The sequence below is a fragment of the Apteryx mantelli genome, chromosome 18 (assembly GCF_036417845.1).
Source record: "Apteryx mantelli isolate bAptMan1 chromosome 18, bAptMan1.hap1, whole genome shotgun sequence".
Classification (NCBI taxonomy): Eukaryota; Metazoa; Chordata; class Aves; order Apterygiformes; family Apterygidae; genus Apteryx; species Apteryx mantelli.
The window spans coordinates 17916968-17936165 of NC_089995.1; the positions used below are offsets into that span (position 1 = coordinate 17916968).

The 19198-nt window shown below is 55.5% G+C and overlaps 1 protein-coding gene across 2 annotated transcripts in view; it reads left to right on the forward strand.

Moving 5' to 3' along the window:
- ZNF512B (zinc finger protein 512B) overlaps positions 1 to 19198 on the forward strand; it is a 38652-nt gene that overhangs the window by 14771 nt on the left and 4683 nt on the right. Inside the window, exons 8-16 of one of the 2 annotated variants that reach the window (XR_010885974.1) lie at positions 1012 to 1083; positions 2856 to 2990; positions 4375 to 4499; positions 7113 to 7205; positions 8088 to 8186; positions 9206 to 9493; positions 10238 to 10429; positions 18161 to 18262; positions 18952 to 19080. Coding sequence is in view for 1 of the 2 variants with exons in the window: in XM_067307492.1 (XP_067163593.1) it covers positions 1012 to 1083; positions 2856 to 2990; positions 4375 to 4499; positions 7113 to 7205; positions 8088 to 8186; positions 9206 to 9493; positions 10238 to 10429; positions 18161 to 18262 (1106 nt within the window). In the remaining variant the exon portion in view is untranslated. The remainder of the gene's footprint in view (positions 1 to 1011; positions 1084 to 2855; positions 2991 to 4374; positions 4500 to 7112; positions 7206 to 8087; positions 8187 to 9205; positions 9494 to 10237; positions 10430 to 18160; positions 18263 to 18951; positions 19081 to 19198) is intronic. The other variant, XM_067307492.1, reaches the window with a different exon arrangement.

Here is a 19198-nt window from a genome sequence, read left to right on the forward strand (position 1 = left end):
GAGGGTGTCCCGTAGGAAGGGCAGGGACTCTGCTCCAGGAAATGCTGCTGCGAGTTTCTCTCCATGAGCACTCGGGTCTCAGATGAGAGGGCAAACGGGATCCAGGGAGGGCCTGTCGTGGATGCGTGAGGAGCAGGGTAGGAGCAGGGTAGGAACAGGGCGGCACGGTGCTCCTTCTCCTGGCAAAGCCTCCTGGCCTCTGGCGGTCGGCACGGGGCTTCCCGTGCTAGGGACTGCACCCTGCCATGGCTTGCACGGCTACCCAGGTAACAAGCCTCGGTGACCCTGCAAACCCTGTGCTCTCTGAGTGTATCCGATCCTTTTCTTGAGCGTCCTGGTAATTTTGCCTCTACCAGTTTCTTTCCGCAGCGAGTTAAAAACAGTTTGCAGCTGTGGTAGAGGTATATCTGTGGGACCCGTACGTTTGGAAATGGATTGAATTACCCACAGCATAGCAAGCTACCATCTGTCGGTTCATCTGTCCTAACTGACTGTGGCAGTTTAAACCAGGGTGGTTCTAGCAGACACGTTTTCCCTAGGTACTGGGACAGGGTAAGGAGGCTCACTCCATCGATTACTGCTGCGTGGCTGGCAGGCAGTGACGTGCCGGGCCGCGGTTGTTCCTACCACAGCGCAATTTCACACTGCTTGTGGCTCCAAAGTGAACCAGCACGGATACCATAGCTGCTGAAGCTGTGCAGGGTATGGAAACCATTAGGCGTTTGGCACTACGTAGAGCCACAATTTCCAGTTGTTAAATTGGCCTTCCTTGGATACCACCATCTCTCCTCGGCTGTGGGGGTGGGAAGCAGTGTCCTGTTACTGTTTGGTGGGGTAGCTGCTTCAATAGCCCCTTTATTTCACGGTGGAAAAGGCCTCTGTGGGGTGGATCCCTTCTGCCCACTCCTGACGTGAGCCTGCGCACACCCCTTGCCTTGGGACTGCTGCAGTCCACCTGGCAGCACGGTTATTTGACCAAATCTCTCTCTCTGTTTCTCTCTCTTGAGTCAGGAAGGAAACAGAAAACTCCTAAGAAATTTACGGGGGAGCAGCCGTCCATCTCGGGGACGTTTGGACTGAAAGGTAATCCGGGGGCGACCCTGGCCAGCTGTAGGGTTGTAGCTTCTCCCTGGGGCGTATCAGGGACGCCCCTTCCCCGTGGTGGCGGCACGTGGGGGCCACCCGTGCGTGCCCTGGGGGATGTGACGCTGGGGGAGCATCGGAAAGGGAAGGAAAGGTGGTAGCGCTGCCGGCACTGCTAACAGCCCTGTCCGCTCTGCCTCGGGAGCCTGTCCTGGGAAATGAGGGAAGAGGGGAAAAGGACCTGGCTATGTCCAAGTTGTGACACGAGACTGAAGAGCTGCTGACACAAGTGGTCCATGCAAAAGGCGAACACAGGCCTGGGACGTAGCAGTATTTCCAGTGGAGTCAAGAAGGATTTGTGCTGTGTAGAAAGACTCAGAGACATATCCGTCCCCCAAACAGCATCTCCAGCACTGGTCGCTTTCAAGAAAATGAATTCGAGGGGGAAGAGATGCGTTGCCAGGGTGTTTTCCGAGAGGAGACTTGGAAGTTGGCTTGCTCAGCCTGACGAAGGGAGAGTGAGAGGGACTGCAGTTGTGCTCTATAAACACCCCAGCGTGGGTACGAGGGAGGGAGGAAACCTGGAAGGTCCCTGGCACGAGAGCAACGGGATTTGGACTGGCTGTGAAATTCATTCAACCGGGGAAATTAGAAGAAGGTTTCCAGGCACTGGAGGAGGCAGCACTTTCCAGTACGAGTCCTGAGGGAGAGGCACTAATGGCTTTGAAGGAACTAAACACACTTACCAACGAGCGGATTGGATGTGGTCCCTCCGATTTCCTCCTCTCTGGCTCCTGGGAAGTCTGGGGTCGTTTCCCTTCACTTCCTCACAGAGGTGTTGCCATAGACTGAAACGAAACATCTGTTGTGGATTCCTCATGAATAAACTGGTCCCCCCGACTCACTGCCTCGAATGGAGAGTGAGAAGGGACAAGTGTTTGCCTCCGTCACGCGGTTGCAGCGTGCCACCTGTAACACCCCCCCAGCGGGGGTACCGCAGCCAGGCGGGGGATGCTGTTTCCATTGAGACCCTGGGGCTGCAAGAATTGCAACCCGGCCCTTCAGGGACACGTGCACCCTCGCAGGGGACGAGTGTGGGTCTGACCCTGGCACTGACGTCGCCTCGCCAGCCTCCTTCCTCGGGAAGCGCAGACGCGAGGCTGCGCTGCACGTTGGTCTGGGGTGGTCGGACCCAGGGACAGAGCCCCAGTCCTCCGTTAACTAGGCTTCCCGAAGCAGCATTTGCAAGTCCCGTTTTCCATTTCTCACGTCAGCCTGGGAGCTCCTGAGGCATTCGGCGCAGCAGAGGGGGACTGGGCAGTGCCGCTGCTGCCATCACGCTCTCGGCACGTGCTGAGCCTTCCTCCTGCTCGCTTGGCTCCGCTCAGCGCAGAGAGGAGGGCTGGCCGGGGCCCGCGCTTCAGCAGCTGACAGCCGATGTCTTTAGCAGCCTGAATGGGAAGCACACGCTTTGCCCGCGCGCTCGTGCAGGGGAGGGTTCTCCCTTGCTAGAAGCAGCCTACCCCTGCTTTGCCCTAGCGTTTCCCTAGTCCATGAACTGCCGGCGGGGGGGGAATGATTCTCTTGTGTTTACAAAACCCCACAAGCTGTTATGACATTGCCTATCGTACTTAAGGGCCTGATCCTACACGTACAGTCTTGGCAGACCTACAGCTGACTCAGTGTCCCCATGTCAGAGATTTTTTTTCCTACTAAATTCAGGTCTGATGGTATTAAAGCAAGCATTAAATTAAAATTCCCTCCCTGTGCAGGTCTTGTCAAAGCAGAAGACAAGGCAAAAGCCCATCGAGCCAAGAAGCTGGAGGGGAGCACCAACATGGAGGACCTGAAAAAGAAACCTCCAGGAGCTGGTGTCAAGAAGGAAACGGTCACGCATTTACCAGCAGGTAAGGCTGGTGGAGACGGAGCAGTGGCAACAGCTTTGTGCACACCTTAGCTGCTCTACCAGCTCATTCCTGTGCTCTGCTCCAAGCCTGTGTGGTCCCCCTCCTTTGCTCTGCAACTGGTGGTCCTCACACCCCTCCAGGCCCAGCAGGCTGTTTTGCCAGGTTAGTTTTCTACCAGGTTTGTGAGCAGAAGCACGAGCTAAATGCAGCACAAGGGAAGAGCTGAAAGCAGGCAGTTCCCCTGTGTCCGAGGTATAGCACAGATGTGGGAGCAGACACGGGCCCTAACGTATTGGCGTGGCTGCAGTGGCATCCTGCCGTGGGTACCCTGCACGGGGACAGAATGCTTTGCTGTAAGCACTGGGAGTTGATAGCCAAATCCTGGTTCCTGCTGGCTGCAGTGTGACCACAGTTTGGACCAGCTCCTGGGTTGATGGCATTTTTCTACCGTCACCTCCAAGAATGGTGCCAGTGCCTGGCTTCAGGTGAAACTGTGTCTTCCCTGAGCCTCCAAGGCACAGCCTGCATCCTAACACAGGTTGCTGACTTTCCCTGGGGAGCTCTGACAGCAGGAGGAATGCAGGATGTGCAAGATAAACACAGCTGCAATGCCTTGCACAGGTTTCAAATTCAAATAAATGGCTCTCTGATCTCACAGCCGTGCAAGAGCATCCAAATAAACAGACTTGGCAGGTTGTATTCAGGCCAGGCTTCCCTTGCTGGAAACCTAGCGTGTTCTGCTGAGAACACGGCATGAACTCCGGGCCTGGGAGCAGGTTTTGGCCCCACTTATCTTTTATTCCGGGTGTTTTTTAAGCTTGTCACAGCCATTCAAATAAACACATGGCGGGAAGCTAGCACACCTGTTAGCTGCCTGTGCTTCTGCCGGGAAAAAAGAAAGCCAGGGAAAACTTTCCAGGCACACAGTCCGGATGGAACCGAGACGTTCACCTTTGTTTCACTCCCACTAATTGTTTCATTTGGCAGCGGGGAGTTGTTCTAGGCAGGGCAAGATGAGGTGGCCGGGGCATCCTAGTGTTTAAACTCCCGATAGGCAGGGTATGGAGTGGGGTTGGAAAAGCAAACCTCATTTTCCTTATGAAATGCCAGCAAGTTAGTTAACTCTATGTAAAATGGCCCAGTGACCCAGTTTGCTCAGGCAGCTGCAGGAATTGCGTGGCAGGTGGAGCTGCAAGTGTCTGTGCGGTTCGTATGTCTGGATTTGACTTGACCCATGACTGTGAGAGAATTTCAGTAACTTTTCCTGCTAAAGTGGCTTTCAACTTGGCAAACCAAGACTTAAAAAAGGGCTCTCCTGACGAACACCCTGGGCAGGTTGCTGTCTCTTGCTGAGCGTAACACCTCTCTCCTCTCCCCTTGCCAGCAAATCCTGAGGACCAGTGGCAGCGTGAGATCAGTGAGAAGGGAGAAGTCGCCTGTCCGACCTGCAGCGTTATAACCCGAAAAACTATTGTTGGGCTCAAAAAGCACATGGATGTCTGCCAGAAGGTAACGGCTTGCTATACTCAATCATGGCTCGTTTGTGTTTCGGAGGGGAATGCAGATATGCATGCTCTTTCAAGCCACGCTCATAAATCCATATCGGTAGTTCCTAAAACTGGTTCTAGGGCTGTTTGATAGAGCACTTGCTAGTCATCTAAAGAGAGCTGACTGCTTCACTTAGTTTCAGATTCACAGAGGGATTTGGATACCTAATTTTCATCAATTCTGAATCCCTTTGTGGTCTGGGCCCCTTGTCCCAGTGACTCCAGCAGAGCTGGGTATTTCTAGTAGCTAACTGAATAGCTTTAAGGCTAGAGAGATTGCTGGGCTTGTCTCTAATCTAGGCTACTTCAGAGCTCCAGCTGTGGGATTTTACTGTGCTCCATGCCTCTCATCAGGCCAGATAAATTGTGGTTGAATGAGAGCGCATCTCAGAGAGACACCAAGCCGCAATGTGCTCAGGCAGACTGTCAAGACACAGGAGTTCAGTAATGGTGCAGTGAAAAACTCTCTCTCTGCCACAGCGCCATCCATCAGAGCAAAGGATTACGTCTTCATCCATCACCTGGCATGGTGCAGAGCCATCGTCACAGAAAGCTAACGTGGGATCGCTGCCTCCCGCTTTGAAAATATGTGGCTCGGCTTTGATTCCACATTCATTTTCTGTAAATGCCTCCTCAGCCTTTGCCTCAGCATTTATGCAGCAGTGGGAGGCTATTATCCCTTTCAAACCTCATATTACATTGATGCTGGGCAGAATCCTGAAGCTGCTAACATCCTCTTGGCTTCAGGGGATGCGGGATCTTGGCTGTTGTCTCTCGGACCTCCTGTGCTTCCTAAATGTCTCCCTCTCCGGGCAGGTTGTACGCGAGGCCAGCCAACCTGCTGAGCGCGGTCTGCGAGAGCAGTCAGGCCTGGCTTCCCCTCTATAAATAGGCACGTGGGTGTTCAGAGGAGGAGATGAGGCTCTCGCAGCCTGCTAAGCTTATGACAAAGTGTAGTGACTGTTTCTGCTGCTCCAGAGCCAGTGCCTGCAGGCTGAATCCGCCTGGAGAGGGCATGAGTGCCCCTCTGGGATACATGAGCAGAAGCAACTGCCCCAGTGGAGCTGCAGGCTCTGGCCCCAGGAGCGGGTGTTTCGCTGTCCTTCCCCGTGAGGCATGGTCCCCCCTGGGGCTGGCTGGGGCTGGGGCACTTCACAGCAGCCCTGCCAGTGAGCAGGTTCCCCAAACACGGCCACCTCCGGGTGCATGACCTCGGCTCCATCGCTCAGCAGCAGCTCTGTGATGAGCCCGTGGCGTGCTTCTAGCCTCCCAATCCACCTGCTTCCACCCCACTTTAATGATTTGTATTTCTTATGATGGGAAAAGGATACACAGACTCTAGAACCTCTTGTACGACAACTGAAATAGGTTCCTCAGCTCCACTGTTGTCACTAAGCAGTTCGCCCTGTTTCCTTGGGCTCTGGAAAGGAAATAAGGGATGGAAATGGTTGTGACTTGCTAGAGCCTGCAGGAGGTGAGGGCAGGATCTCCTCTTTGCAGCCTGGGTGGAAGGGCTTGTTAGGATATGAACATGTCATGTTCTTCAGTTCTAGCCACAGGTGTAAACCCCAGATTGGTTGAAATGGGCATTCAATGAGTCAGGAAGCTTTTAGCATCCACCTCGTTAGGGTCAGTGCTTAGGTCTGGAGCACAATTAACCAATCAGGGCATAAGTACAAGTGAGTCACTCCCAGTTGGCTGCAGTTTGTTCTTCATTTCCCAAGAGGTCCAGGATGAGGATGGGTTTGTAGCTCCATCTTCATCCCCTCTCCAGCTGCTAGTCCAGACTCAACTGAACAGGAACTGGCAAAGGTGGAATGGCAGCCAGGCAGCTGGGACAGGTGGAGCAGGGAATGGACCTGGCTGTCCAGCCACCAGCTCCTGCTCGAGACATCCTGTCTCTTGGTGCCGGGAGTATTCATCTCCTGAGTCAATAAATTCTGATACCTGCTCCAACAAAAGTCAGGATCTGCTTACTCACTTTGCAAGTTCCCCTTGTAAATCAGCACGTCCATGGCTGCATGGCAGAACAGTGTGTTTTTAATGCCTCTCTTAAATCGCTCAGGAAGCCAAGTCAGGGGTCAAGCGGCAGAGTAATATGAAGCGGGAAATACTCTGCTGGTGCGAGTTTTGTGATTTGCGTCCAGCAGCGTCTTAATTCCAAACAGTCCAGACGCCCATAAAGTGGATTGTACGCAGTATCTGTCATAGTTAATAGGGCTGCAGAGCACAGTCCACTAATGTACCGCTAGATCAAAGCTCCTCTTACCTATCCCTCGAACAGGAAGACTAAGACACCAGGTCCAGATGTTTCCATCTAATGGGCTTTAAATCCGCATCCAAAATGGAATGTTTTCCAAAAACTGGGGCATGTGGGTTTGATAACAGTTTTCAGGATGATGGAGGGAAACCTCTGGGCTGCAGACTTGAATTGGGATGGGGTAAGAGGTGCTGAGCTGCCTGCTGAGTCCCACTGCTGCAGCAACAGCTGCCCGTGGGGTTAGAGCAGAGCAGCAGCCCTTGGAAAATCAAACATGTAGTGGCCTCCATGGTGACTTGCCTCTAATTTCTTCAGCTGCAGGATGCCTTGAAATGCCAACACTGCAAAAAGCAATTTAAGTCCAAAGCTGGGCTGAATTACCATACCATGGCTGAACACGTCAGCAAGGTAAGAGAGCTGGGCAACTCTCACCTCACACCTCGTTTCCTCTCTCTCCCCCAAGATGCAGATGCAGAAGATGAAGCAATCAGCGGTCTGCTTTTCTTTGCCTTTTCAAAGGAGTGATTCAGAACACCGTCTTGCAGCGTCTCGCGCGCTGCTCAGTCCAGACGGTAGCCTTCCCCCTTGGCTGCCACACAAAACCATTCATTCCTAGGCATTTAGTTATGTTCATGTGGATCCCTGGGAATAGAGCAGAGGACTAGAAGAATAAAACAAAACTTCAAATTCTGGAATGGGGGACTTTTCAGTGAGTTTTGAGGCGGATTTTGAGTGGCTAAGCTCTGCCTCCAAAACTGTGCCCGCAAATCCAGGACTGATGGATTCTGCCTTGCACGAATCTCACAGTCCAGTGTTTAGCTCTCCACCATGCATGTGAGAAGTAGCCACAAAATTTATCATGAGCAAAATCTGGCAGGCGCCAATTTAGAGGTTGTTCTTAAAAGTCTGGTTGCATATGTCTCTGAGATACCAGGGCAAGGCATAACTGTATTTCTACATGTCCCATGTTTACCAGTTCTGACTTGTCTTTTGCCTGTGCATTAGTGTCCTGCTGTCTAGTCTAGCTGGTGAATTTTCCATGCAGGAACTGCTCATGGATTTCTCAGTTGGCTTTTTGAGGGCAAATACAGGAAATGCATGGTCAAATTTGGCATATAACAGTGAAGACATTGGCGTGCAGTAAAGCAATGGGAGATCCACCCTTTTAACAGGAGGTTCATCCCCCACCAAGGGCAACTCCTGCGAGGCAGAGGTTTACCACCCACTCCTGGCACAGAGGACATGAGTAGATGGTTGACTCTGTCGCTTCTGTTACTTCCTTGTTTCCAGCCTGTTCCTGTGGAAACCGCTGGACTTGGTGAACAGGAAGAGCGGGAAAGGCTGAGGAAAGTGCTAAAGCAGATGGGAAAACTGAAATGCCCCAATGAGGTATAAGAACAATTCCTGTTTCTTGTTCTGTGCAAAGATGGAAGGAGTGAGTCCCAGTGCAGAGGGGCACGCGTGCTCTCCAGGCACCCCTCAGCACGCTCTCGACTTCTCACACGAGTGCACCTTAGCTCGCTGGCCCCGGCCTGTCGGCTCTGAGCGCTCTAGCGAAGGGCCGTCCTAGCCAGAGGGCTGGAAGTAGGACAGGTTGGAGAGTGTTCACAGGAGGGCAGTTTCTGACTCGTGAACTCAAGCTACTGCTCGGAAAAGGGCGTTGTGCTGCTGGTGGCATCCTGGGCACAGCATAAAAATAAACCAAACCAAACTGAGACGGTCCTAAGGCAGCTGCAGACAAGTCACGAACAGGTAAAGGGGGGCGTGAGGCAGAGCTTTGTCTCTGCGGATGGTTTGCTCTCCGCACAGCGCAGTCCCTGCCACGCTCACCTCTCGCTGCCCGCCTTGCGTGTTTCTGAAAAGCCCTACCGGCGTACTGAAGCGCGGTGGGTAGCACAGGGGACCGGGGCTGCTCCCTCCGTCGCTCTGTCCCCCACAAGCGACTGCTGCCTCTGTGGCTGTTTGGGGAGAGCAGCTGGACAGCAGCAGAGAGAAAGCGTGGGGTCTGCAGACTGCGGCGTGGGGCACGAGGCCCCGGCGAGCCCACGTAGCCCAGCGCCGTGGCTCTCCGCAGGGGTGGAGGGCTGGCCAGGCTGGGACAGGGGCTGCAGGTTAGGAAATGCCAGTCCCAGGGGACCACGAGTTTGGGGTGTAATCCTCTCTCTCAGAAATGAAGGATGTGGAAAGACACTGTCAAGGCTGGCAGAGGAGTGGCCTTGGGACGGGCCTGTTGGCTGGCGATTCTCCCATTGCTCGAGGGGGACAGGGTTTGCGGAGCAGCTCTGTGAGGGGGCTCCTCAGGACGTGTTCCTCCCTGCCGTGCAGGGAGCGACGGCACCGTGACCGTTCCAACACGGGCGCGTGAAGCGATGGCCCCCCCAACCCTTCTCTTCTCCCCATCTCCATAGGGTTGCGTGGCCAACTTCTCCAGCCTGATGGGGTACCAGTACCACCAGAAGCGGTGCGGCAAGCAGCTCGCCGAGGCTGACAAGCCTGTCTTCAGCTGCCCGCACTGCGGAAAGAAGTACAAATCCAAGGCTGGCCACGACTACCATGTGCGGTCAGAGCACATGGCCTCAGTGAGCCCCCCGGACGCCTCCGCAGCCCGAGGACCGGGGCCATCCTTACCCGTGGGTGACTGCAGAGCTGCAGAGCCTGCGGGCAGGACCGAGCCGGGCCGGGCCGAGCCGGGCAAGGCAGGTGCAGACATCGAACTGATGTTGTTTTTTTCCCTAACATCACACTGAGCATGCGTTGTGCCATGCGTTGTAGGTGGGGAGCCGACCGCAGCCCCCTTCGTCCCTCCGAGAAAGCGGGGGCATGTGTTTAAGTAAGGGCAGCTGTGCCCTGCTCTAGAAGGCTGAGGCAGGGCCGGCGAGCGGCGCAGCAGGCAGCACTCCCGCTCCGGAGCACCCGCTGAGCGCAGGGCTGTGCTCCGGCCACCCTGCGTCCACGTTCTGCAAAAAAAGACCAGGCTGCTCCCTCAGCAGCCAGCGAGCGCCGGCTGCTCGCCAGCGCCGGGGTGGCAGGATCTGTCCCTGGGAACCGTCCTCTTGTGTTCTCTTGATCCCTACTGACAGTGCATCCGACTCTAATAACTCCATAACTCTAATAAATGGAGACATTTATACACATGGGAACGCTAAGAGCATGAAAGGACATGATCAGTCCAACGCTCGGGCTGTCTGCTTGGCTACGCGAGAAGGCGGGTTCATTGCAGCTCAGAGGCTGAGCCTTGGGTGCTGAGCAGGCCTGCAAAACTGATCCAGCGAACCTCCAGCCAGCCTGGGGGCACGCTGCTGTCTCTGTGGTCCCCACCCGCAGAAAAGCAGGTCTGCAAACACGCAGACAAAGTAGATCTGAGCATCTCTGCCCCAGGGGGAGGAGAGCTTGCCTCCTCTGCCTTGGCTCTGCCCTGCCTGACTCGGTCTCTATTTCAGCCTCCAGAAGAGCCAGAGGTGAAGCCAGAGCCCCCCCCCGTAGAAGATTTTGAAAGGACCCCAAGTGGCCGCATCCGTCGCACATCGGCCCAAGTGGCCGTCTTCCACCTTCAGGAGATAGCAGAGGACGAGCTTGCCAGGGACTGGACCAAGCGGAGGATGAAGGATGACCTGGTACCTGAAACCAAGCGGGTGAGAAGCCTCTCCTCTTTTGTGCTAGCTGTACACAGGGATCCTGGAAGGCCAGCGTGGCCCCAGGAGGCTGATCATTCACGCGTTGCATTTTCTGCATATTGAATGAATTAGGGGTGGTGGAGGCAAAATCATTGCTAAAGAGCCCGTCCAGCACTGGCTGGGCCCCAGAGCTGCCTCCACTGCTCTGGAGCCTCTTTACAATGCCTGGCTGAGGGCAGCTTTGTGCTTTCCACTGCCAGGACCCAAATCTAAACGGAACAAAAGGTGGTGCTGTGCAGACAGTGGAGAGATCGGAGTCTGGCCTAGAGGAGATCGTGGGGAGAGGTCAGTTGTGGTCCATGGTCATTGGGGAGGTGGGTTTGGCAATCAAGAGGAGCACATGGAGAGCCTGGAGGTCAGATCTCAAACACTCTCCCTTGCACTGTCAGAGGGCAAAGATACTCCGGAAAAAATTTCCTTCCTTCCATGCTTTTACTTAATGCTGAGAGAGGCTTCTTCCCTGGACACCTTGGAGGTAAAGGGCCGGCGGCATCTCCTGCTGTCCAGCAACCCTGCAGGGGCCAGCTCTCACCGTCACCCGCTCTCTGGGAGAGCAGTGCTTCCTGCAAGCAGAGAAGTCCTGAGCATGGAGACAGGGCTGGAGCCCTGCTGTCCCCAGCAGCAATGCACAGTCATCCTGGGGCTGCAGGATCTGCTCAGCAAAAGTTGATACCCCAACAACTCTGAGCTTCATGGAGACATTGGAGTAACATGTTAAATCAAACATCCCATCTGGCCTTGGGAGGAGGTGTTTATCGGGAGTGCTCTTGAGCTGAAATTCCCTCAAGGAATGCCTCTTCTGGACTTTAACAAACAGTGAAACAGCAGCAAATCATAAACCTTTTCAGTGCAGAAGGAAGAAAAGAGAGGGAGTCAGGAAGTTTTTCAGTCATTCGGTTGATACCTTTCAGGCAGCGCAGGGACACGACGGCGAGCCAGCCTGGAAGTCATTGCACAAGCTGCACACCTGCTTCCTGAGTGCACAGCTTTGCAATGAAGTGTCAGGTCTTTTGTTTGCTCTGTGCAGTTGGGTGTTTCTTGTCCAGTGCCCTGAAATTCCCCCTGGGAATTCCCCCTGGGCAGGATATTGTGCACATTGCTAAGGTGGGAGTGAGGGACACATGAGCACTTCAGCCTCCTGCAGAGGTGAACTCCCATAGAACAGAGGAAGCCTGGAAGGTGCCCTCAGCCCAGGCTTCCTTGCAGTTCTCTGCAGTGTCATTTCTGCTCACGGTACCAATCTTCTTAAGCGATTCCTCCTACTCTGAGGAGCAGGGGAATGCTTCAGTGCAAGAGCAGCAGGAGAGTGCAGTGGTGCTGAGAGCTATGAGGGTGCAGAGTGTCGGACAGTCCCAGCCCAAAGGACCTGACTCTACCCCAGAACAGAGTCCAAGAGCCAGTTTGGAGAAGTGATGCGACTCGCCCATGGAAAATCAGTGGCATAACAGCTGAATTTGAGTGGAAAGGCCTTCCAGCTACCCTTGTCCTGGCTCGAGTGCTTTCAGCAGAAGTGCCGCCTTCGTCCTGCGACAACTTGAAAGAGCTAAGCCTGACTCAGTGCCCAGTCTGCACACAGTGGGCAGGTGAAAAACTAGCACACAAACCAAACAGCATCTTCTTTACATGCCCTGGCATCCCTGCGAGGCAGCCTCGATGCTACTGTCTGTCTTAGAGGAGGGCTGGAGATTTTCATGCCAGAGCTGGTTGAAAATGTTTTTTCCCCACACGCTCTGTGTTGCCGGTGGGGGAAGAGTTTGCTGATTTCCAGATGACTTCATCTGAAATGCGTTTATAACCTAAAAAAGGCAAGCCCAAAGTAGCGGTTTCATTTCACATACTGTCTGCAGGCCTCAGGGAGGAGAGGTGTTCTGCTCTCTTCTCCCTGCTCCAGCCTCAACACTTGCATTCCTCTCCCTCCTCCTTGAATTGCTCCCCTTACTCTTGACTCTGGGTATTTTGTGTTTGAGCTGAGGGAGCAGCCAGGAGTCCCAGGCCTGCACAACGGACCCATGTGCAAGCTAACATACAAAGACATTGTAAAGGTTCCAGCCCCTGGCATAACTGCTCCATGAAATGCTCTTTGTTTGTGTTTTTTTAATGAGACATTTCTTGTGTTCAGCTTCTAATTGTGTAAGTTTAATGTGAGCCCCAACTCGGCGCTGAGAAACAAAGAGAATTGCAGTGAGGTTAAGGACGGAAACAGATTTGCCTTGAAGATGAACGGGAAGGAGGGGTTAGAGCAGGTCCCGTGCTGTAAAACAAGGCTCTTGGTCTTAAGGGCTGGGACCGCAGCCCTGCGTGATGGGTTGCTCTCCCCAGCTGTTCCTGGCCTTGTGTTGCACAGATGAATTTTCAAGGAGGTCGGTGCACTGGCTGAACGCGTGTGTGGCTCTGTGGGTGCGTCTGTGAGTGCATCTTGCAAAGAGTGTCACATTCACCTGACAACACTCTAATCTGTTCAGTCTATGGCATTTTTACTTGAGGAACAGTGCTGGAAGGTGGCAGGAGGCAGGTTCTTCCCAGGGAAGTTGGTAGGAGCTTTGCTGACTTCAGCATGTCCTGCTGGGTCCAGCACTGCTTTGCTGAGTAACGTCTTGCATCGCTTAGGACTGGTCTGCGGTTCAAAACTGCTTCAGTTAAGAGTACGGGAAAAACCTGCCAACTCTGAGTGACCGAAACGTGCCAGCGAATGCCCAGACTGACCCAGTTACAGCCCCAAAAATAGCACTTTCCTGAGGACTGACTTCAGCCATCCTGGCAGGAGTGCTCTGTTGTGGGTCCGGTCCCTGAGCATGCGGGAGGATCGGAGGAATGGGCAGTGTCCCCGCGATGCTGCTGCCACGTTTCGTGGTGGCTGGCCCTCCCGGGGAGCCGACAAATTGGAGCTGCTGGAGCTGCGGAAAGACAAATGCCTGTTACCTGGGACTGGGGCCCAAGGACTAACTGTGTCGAGAAGAGCCAACACATGCCACCTCCTCTTCTCGCCCGGACCATACCCGGCCGTTGGGAGGACGCTGCAGAGCTGCACCTGGCCACGGCGGGGCCCTCGCTGGCTTGTACCTGCAGAAGAGTGGGATGTCCGGGATGAGCAGCGGATTGCTACTGCACTTACAGCCGTCTCAGCAGGACCTGGGGATTTCTGCTTTTTTTTTTCCCACTGCTTGTGTCAGAGCAACACCAGCTTGTCCCCAAACTCTCCGCACTGGGTTACCCACCACGGTCCCCCCATCGGAGGGGATTTTGAGGGAGCTGATGAAGAAGGCCACCTCTCCTCTCCATCCCTTCTCCAATCAGCAAGGATTTTCCTTGGAGCAATCTGGTGTGCGTCGGTATCCCCTAAAACCTCAGGGAAAGTCGTGCAGCTCCTCAGCAAGCCGATGGGATCTCATGAGCTCCCACATCTCCCGCGAGCCGTGCCCGTTGCGCTGGGCACGTTGGGCTCCCTCGCGGGCCCTCGCCTCCCCGAAGGCCCAGCCCCACGCGTGGCCCTCCCCTCCCTGGCCAGATGGCAGCCGGTCTTGGCCGGGGAGGGGAGGTTGGGTTCGAATCCCGTTGGTGGCCCGTGGTGGGATGCGTTCACGTTTCCCCAAGAGAACAGATTCCTTCACACCAAAGCAATGGCATCGGAATAAACGATTGCTGCTCGGATCCCAGGCCCTCCGATGCCTCCCTTCTGCACTAACCAAATCCAGCATTTCTAAATATACACTGGAGTCTTATTTTCTCACTCCAATCTTTATTTGCCTCTGGATAAGCTGAACCAGATGGGGTGTTTCACAACGGCTGCTTGCTGGGGATGTCAGATGGGGAAGGGCACACCCCTGCCACTTTTCTGGGAAAAGTCCCCTTTCCAGAAGCCCCGTGAAGACGTTGTCAATCCTCCGACCCTCCACTGGCCTTTGCCGGGGCCAAGTGGGCATAAGGTTCCTGTGAGCAGTCTCCGATCATGCCTCCGTCTACTGAGCAAGGATTCGGGCTTTTGGCAGAGGAGCAAGAGGCCGCAGAGGTTCCCGGGTGCCGCGGCGCGGGCAGGCAGCTACACCGGGCCCTGCTCCGGCTGTCCATGTGGTGGTTTCTCTGGTCTCGGGCAGAGGAGCGATTCCCCTGCCAGTTTTGGACGACTGACTGAGAGAAACAGCCTCCTTGAGCAAGGGGAGAAACATCTAACAGATGTTAGATGGGAGAAAATGCAAGACAGGAGAAAATGCCATGGAAATCCAGTTATTTCATGGTTTGATGCATTTCCGGTGCCCCTGTGGAAGAGCCTGCGCTGCCGGAGGTTTTGGGGGAGGGATGTGTGCATGCCACGTGCCTGCCAGCTCCTCAGGCCCTGGCTCCAGCGGGGGCTCGGCCCCGGCACGCCGCTCCTCCGGCCTCACCAGGGCTCTTTCGGGAGCAGTTTGCTTTTGTGCTCGTGCATGGTGAGAACTGGCTGCCCGCTCTGACCGGCTCCTCGTGCCGCCGTGGACTGCTGTGTTAACGATGGGTTAATTAGTGATGGCTCAAGGTGGAGCGCCTCCTTTAGGGACGTGGCAGGAAAGGAGGGTCCGGTTCCCTCTGGGGCTGCCGCGAGCGCCGGGCACGCCGGGCAGCGCTGGCGCTCACGGGAGGACGGCAGAGCACCTGCATCTCAGCCCTGCGCAGAAGCGCAAGCGTGACCCATTTCCAAGCCCGCAGGTCTCTTGGTGCCTCTCCGCGGATCGGGGTCTATATTGCCGCAGGACCGGGCCGCTTTCACAGCGTGCGGCCGGGGCAGACGCCGAGGGCCCTGGCTGCAAAGTCCCAGCAGAGCCGGGGTGCTCCAGGGGTGGGAAGCCAGGGCTGTTTGCAGCGAAGGGTTGGTGTAGGCCGCTCATAAAACAGAAAGGCAAAAGTCAGCTTTGGGCTTGGGGTTTTAAGCAAACCTCACTGTGGAACCAGGATAAATTCCAGACCAGAAGAGCCTGGCTCGGCGTCGTCCCCAGAACAATGGCCCTGTGATCTGGGCAGAAGCCGGCGAGCGAAGGAGCCCGGCTGAGCCCTGCAGGCTCGTTTCACTGTGGGCCACGCTAGGTCTGAGCCGAAGCCTCCAGGTGAGACCTCGGCAGGGCTGTGTCCTTCCTTTTTCGCTGTGCTGCCAAGAGCTGACTTGGTGACAGAGCTGTCCAGAACGGCGTTACAGAACCGGCTTTCAGCCAAAGCTGTTGGATGTGTTTTGCCTTTGCCTTCCAGACAAAATTAGCCGTGGTTTCCCAGGGACAGGAACGCGGGGCGATCAGGGCGCCGTGTCTTGCCCTAGGAACCTTTCTAACTTAGCAGGCCTGCTTAAATTGAAGCGTGTTGGCTTGGGCTGAGGTGGCGTGCATGGTTCTCATTTATTGCGATATATTTTGGGGAAGGGGAGAGCTGTCTAGGGAGCAAGAGGATTGAAATATGAAAGTTAATTAAATAAAACTGTCAGTCAAAGAAAACAAGCCTTCCCACCCCAACATCCTTCGACTGTTCAGAAGAGATGGGCTGTGGCCAAAACCAGTTGTAGTCGTTTAATGATTTGGCCATGAAGATTTTCACTTACAGGCTGTTTGAGGAAAATGAATGGAAAAAAATAAAATATTCCATGCCTGAGGCTCCTTCTTAATAGAGACATAAAGATGACTTTGACATTCCCAGAACCGCAGCGCCCCAGGAAGACAGGGATTTGCATGTTATTGTGCGGTGCCTGTGGGAGGAGAGCGGGGAGGGATGTTTCCCTGGAGTGGGAAGCCAGAGCAGCAGAATCCACATCTCTGAACATCCCCCCTTGCCTCCTCCCGGGGGACGCGCGGAGGGAGAGGTTGTTGCTGGGCCTGTGTGCGGTTACCATTAATGTTTGTTCATTCATGGGATTGATTGGCTTTTAATTAAGGAGGCCGTTTGGCATCCCAGCTCTCAGTATCAATGACAAAAAGGGACTCCTGTGTTCTCCGCCGGAGGTGGCATTGCCTTCCCCGGGCGGTGGACCAGGCGCTGGTAGACGCACCATCCCAGCGCTTCAAAGCGCTCCGCTGGCATCTTCCGCAGCTGCGAAGCACGACAGAAGAGCGGCATGCTGCGGCGCGGGGGATTTTTCCACATCCGTCCTCATAACCGCTCACGCCGCTGTTTTCGCAAGCCGCCGTGCCCCTGCCCCTCGCCAGGAGCGAGGTCTCCCCGGGCTCCCTTTCTCCTCGCTCGCGCTCCTCCGACGTGCCGAGACGGGGGCAGAGGGGGAGCGCGTGCTCGCGTCCCCCTTAGGTTTGCGCGAAAAGGAAAGAGCTGCGCTCGAGGCCAGCCCTCCACTTCGCAAGTCGGGCAGTCGCGGTGGGAGCTGCCTGTTCAGGGAGCCAGAGGTTTCGGAGCAGCCTGCTCGGGGGAGGCGGGTTACCCCGGCCCAGCTGGACAACGGCAAATTTACAGCTTATCAGCATGTTCAGGAAAAGTCACAGCTGGGAAAGAAACACAGCCAGCTGCCTCCCCGCGTCGTCGGAAATGTGAGCTCCGAGTCCTAGGGGCACATTTTAAAACGGGGCCTGTTTTTGCACCTCTGCAAGCGCGGTTTCTCTGTGCTTCCTCCCGGGTGAGCACAGATAGACCGACGGGCTGGAGGCACTGCGGCCGTGTCCATCAGCGCTTGGCATGCATGGGGGCGCGGGCAGAAAGGCCACGGTGGTACCCGAGTAGGGAAGCAGCTATTTGGGCATTGGGTACCTTGGTCTGTACATCGTGAGCCAGTGCAAGTTGCCCAGACCGTGCTCTGCCGTGGGGAGAGCCTGGGCTTTGGGACCCAAGGAGCATCCTTCGGTCCTAGCAGAGCTCGTTTGGTGAGGCCAGGAGTTGTGCCAACGTAGTCCCGTGGCCGCAAGGCAGCTCAGGTCGCAGGCAGAGCGTCTCATCTCCTGTGCAGACCTCGCTGTCGCCGTCCTGCTGGCGCCTCTGGAGCCAGCCCCGCAGCGGCAGGCAGAAACCAGGCCCTGCAGGTACGGGCAAGCGACACGATCGCACGGCGTGGAGGTGCTGCCGGCGTGTTTGCATGTGCTGAACAGGCAGAAACGGAGTTTGAAGGACCAGCCTGCTATGCTAAGCCTCAAAGTCGCTAATAAAGCAGTAATTAAAAGCACTTGGAAAGAGCAGCCCTGCCAAAAGGAGAGACAGAGACGCAAGAGTCTTTCATTGTTTAATGGGTTATGCCCATTAATCGGTGGAAGGCAGCCAGGGAGGCTCTTCAAACTTGGCGGCCGTCCCCTCTGCCCAGCGCGCAGGGTTGCTGGTTCTGCCGGTTATGAAACGCGGCAGAAGGACCGCTCCGACACAACGCGCCGGAAACGCTGGGCCCGGGCCTGGCCCCCCTTTAGCCGGCGGGAGAGCAGACCCTGGGACGTCTCTCCTCCGAAGGCGAGAGGTTTCCCAGCGCTGCTCGGAGGTGGCCGTAGCACAGGCGGTTTGTGCCGTGCTCCTCTGCTGCCGCCGTCCTCCAGCCCTGCTGCCTCCTCGCCGGTGGCACAGCAGCAGGGACACCCACCGCAGGGCTGCACGGGGCTCGGGGAGCCGATGACATCTCGGGGCAAAGCTTCCCAACTAATTTTCAGCCCCGATTCGCTTCTCTGGGGGGCAGACCCCGTTTGAGGGCCAAGGACTCCACCTAGGCCAGGACTGGCACGTGCCGCTCTGCTAATCATGTTCTATTGTTCGCAGCTCAATTACACCCGACCAGGACTTCCCAAGCTAAATCCGAGGCTTTTGGAAAACTGGAAGAACGAAGTGAAGGAGAAGGGTCACATCAACTGTCCCAACAACGTAAGGACCATTTCTGTTCTCCTCTGGGCTGGCCTGGTTGCAGGCTGCACTAGGAGGGGGAAGTTTTGGGGGCAGAAACCCACCAAAGGCAGATTGTCATTCAGCCCCCTGAGGAAGCTGGTGGTGAAACCAGGGTGGGGTTTGGTTACTGCTGAGACACCCGTTTCACCAGCTCCCCCGTAGTTGCTGCAGTGGCTACTCAAAGCACGTCCCGTCCGCAGGAACTTCCCACCGCTCTCGAGGGTTCGGGGGGGGCTAGGGTGCAGGGGCACCCTGTCCCCAGGTGGGAGCGGGTGCTCTTGGGCTGATGGTTCAGCTTGGGTTGCCCGATTCAAGCTCTAGAGCTGCCTTTGGGCAGTTCCCAAGATCAGGACAGAGTAAAGGCTGCACTGTCTGTGCTTAAGAGCCTTTTTACATACAGCACCCGCCTCTTGCAGAGTAAAGCTGAGACCGGTTTTAAGTCTGTTTCTTAAGATATATGGGTAGGCGCGGATCTTTGGGACGTGGTGTGTGTGCTTCATCGTTCTGTAAAACGCAGCCTTGGCCTGAGCTCCCAGGGAGGTGAACTCCACCCTCGTGCTGGGCCATTGATTTATGATCTGAAACAAAGCCTTGGTAATGGGAACGTTGAACGGGGCTGTTACCGCAAGGCCGGGGGAGACGCGCTGGCTAATTAATGTCATACACAGGCACTTTGAAAAGACGTTGCTCAGAAACTGGTCATGCTGCTGCCCGGGTGATTTCTCTTCTCCGTTAAGCGTCTGCTGTGGCTCCAAGAACTCCTGTAGCCCAGCAGGGCCTCCTGACTGCTCACAAATGTACGTTTTCCACGGAGACATTTAGGGGAGACATTTCTGAGCCCGTTGCAGAGGGACGTGGCCACATGACTCCCATTAGCACTAATAGGAAACGTGTGACCAGAGCCCTCTGCCTCTC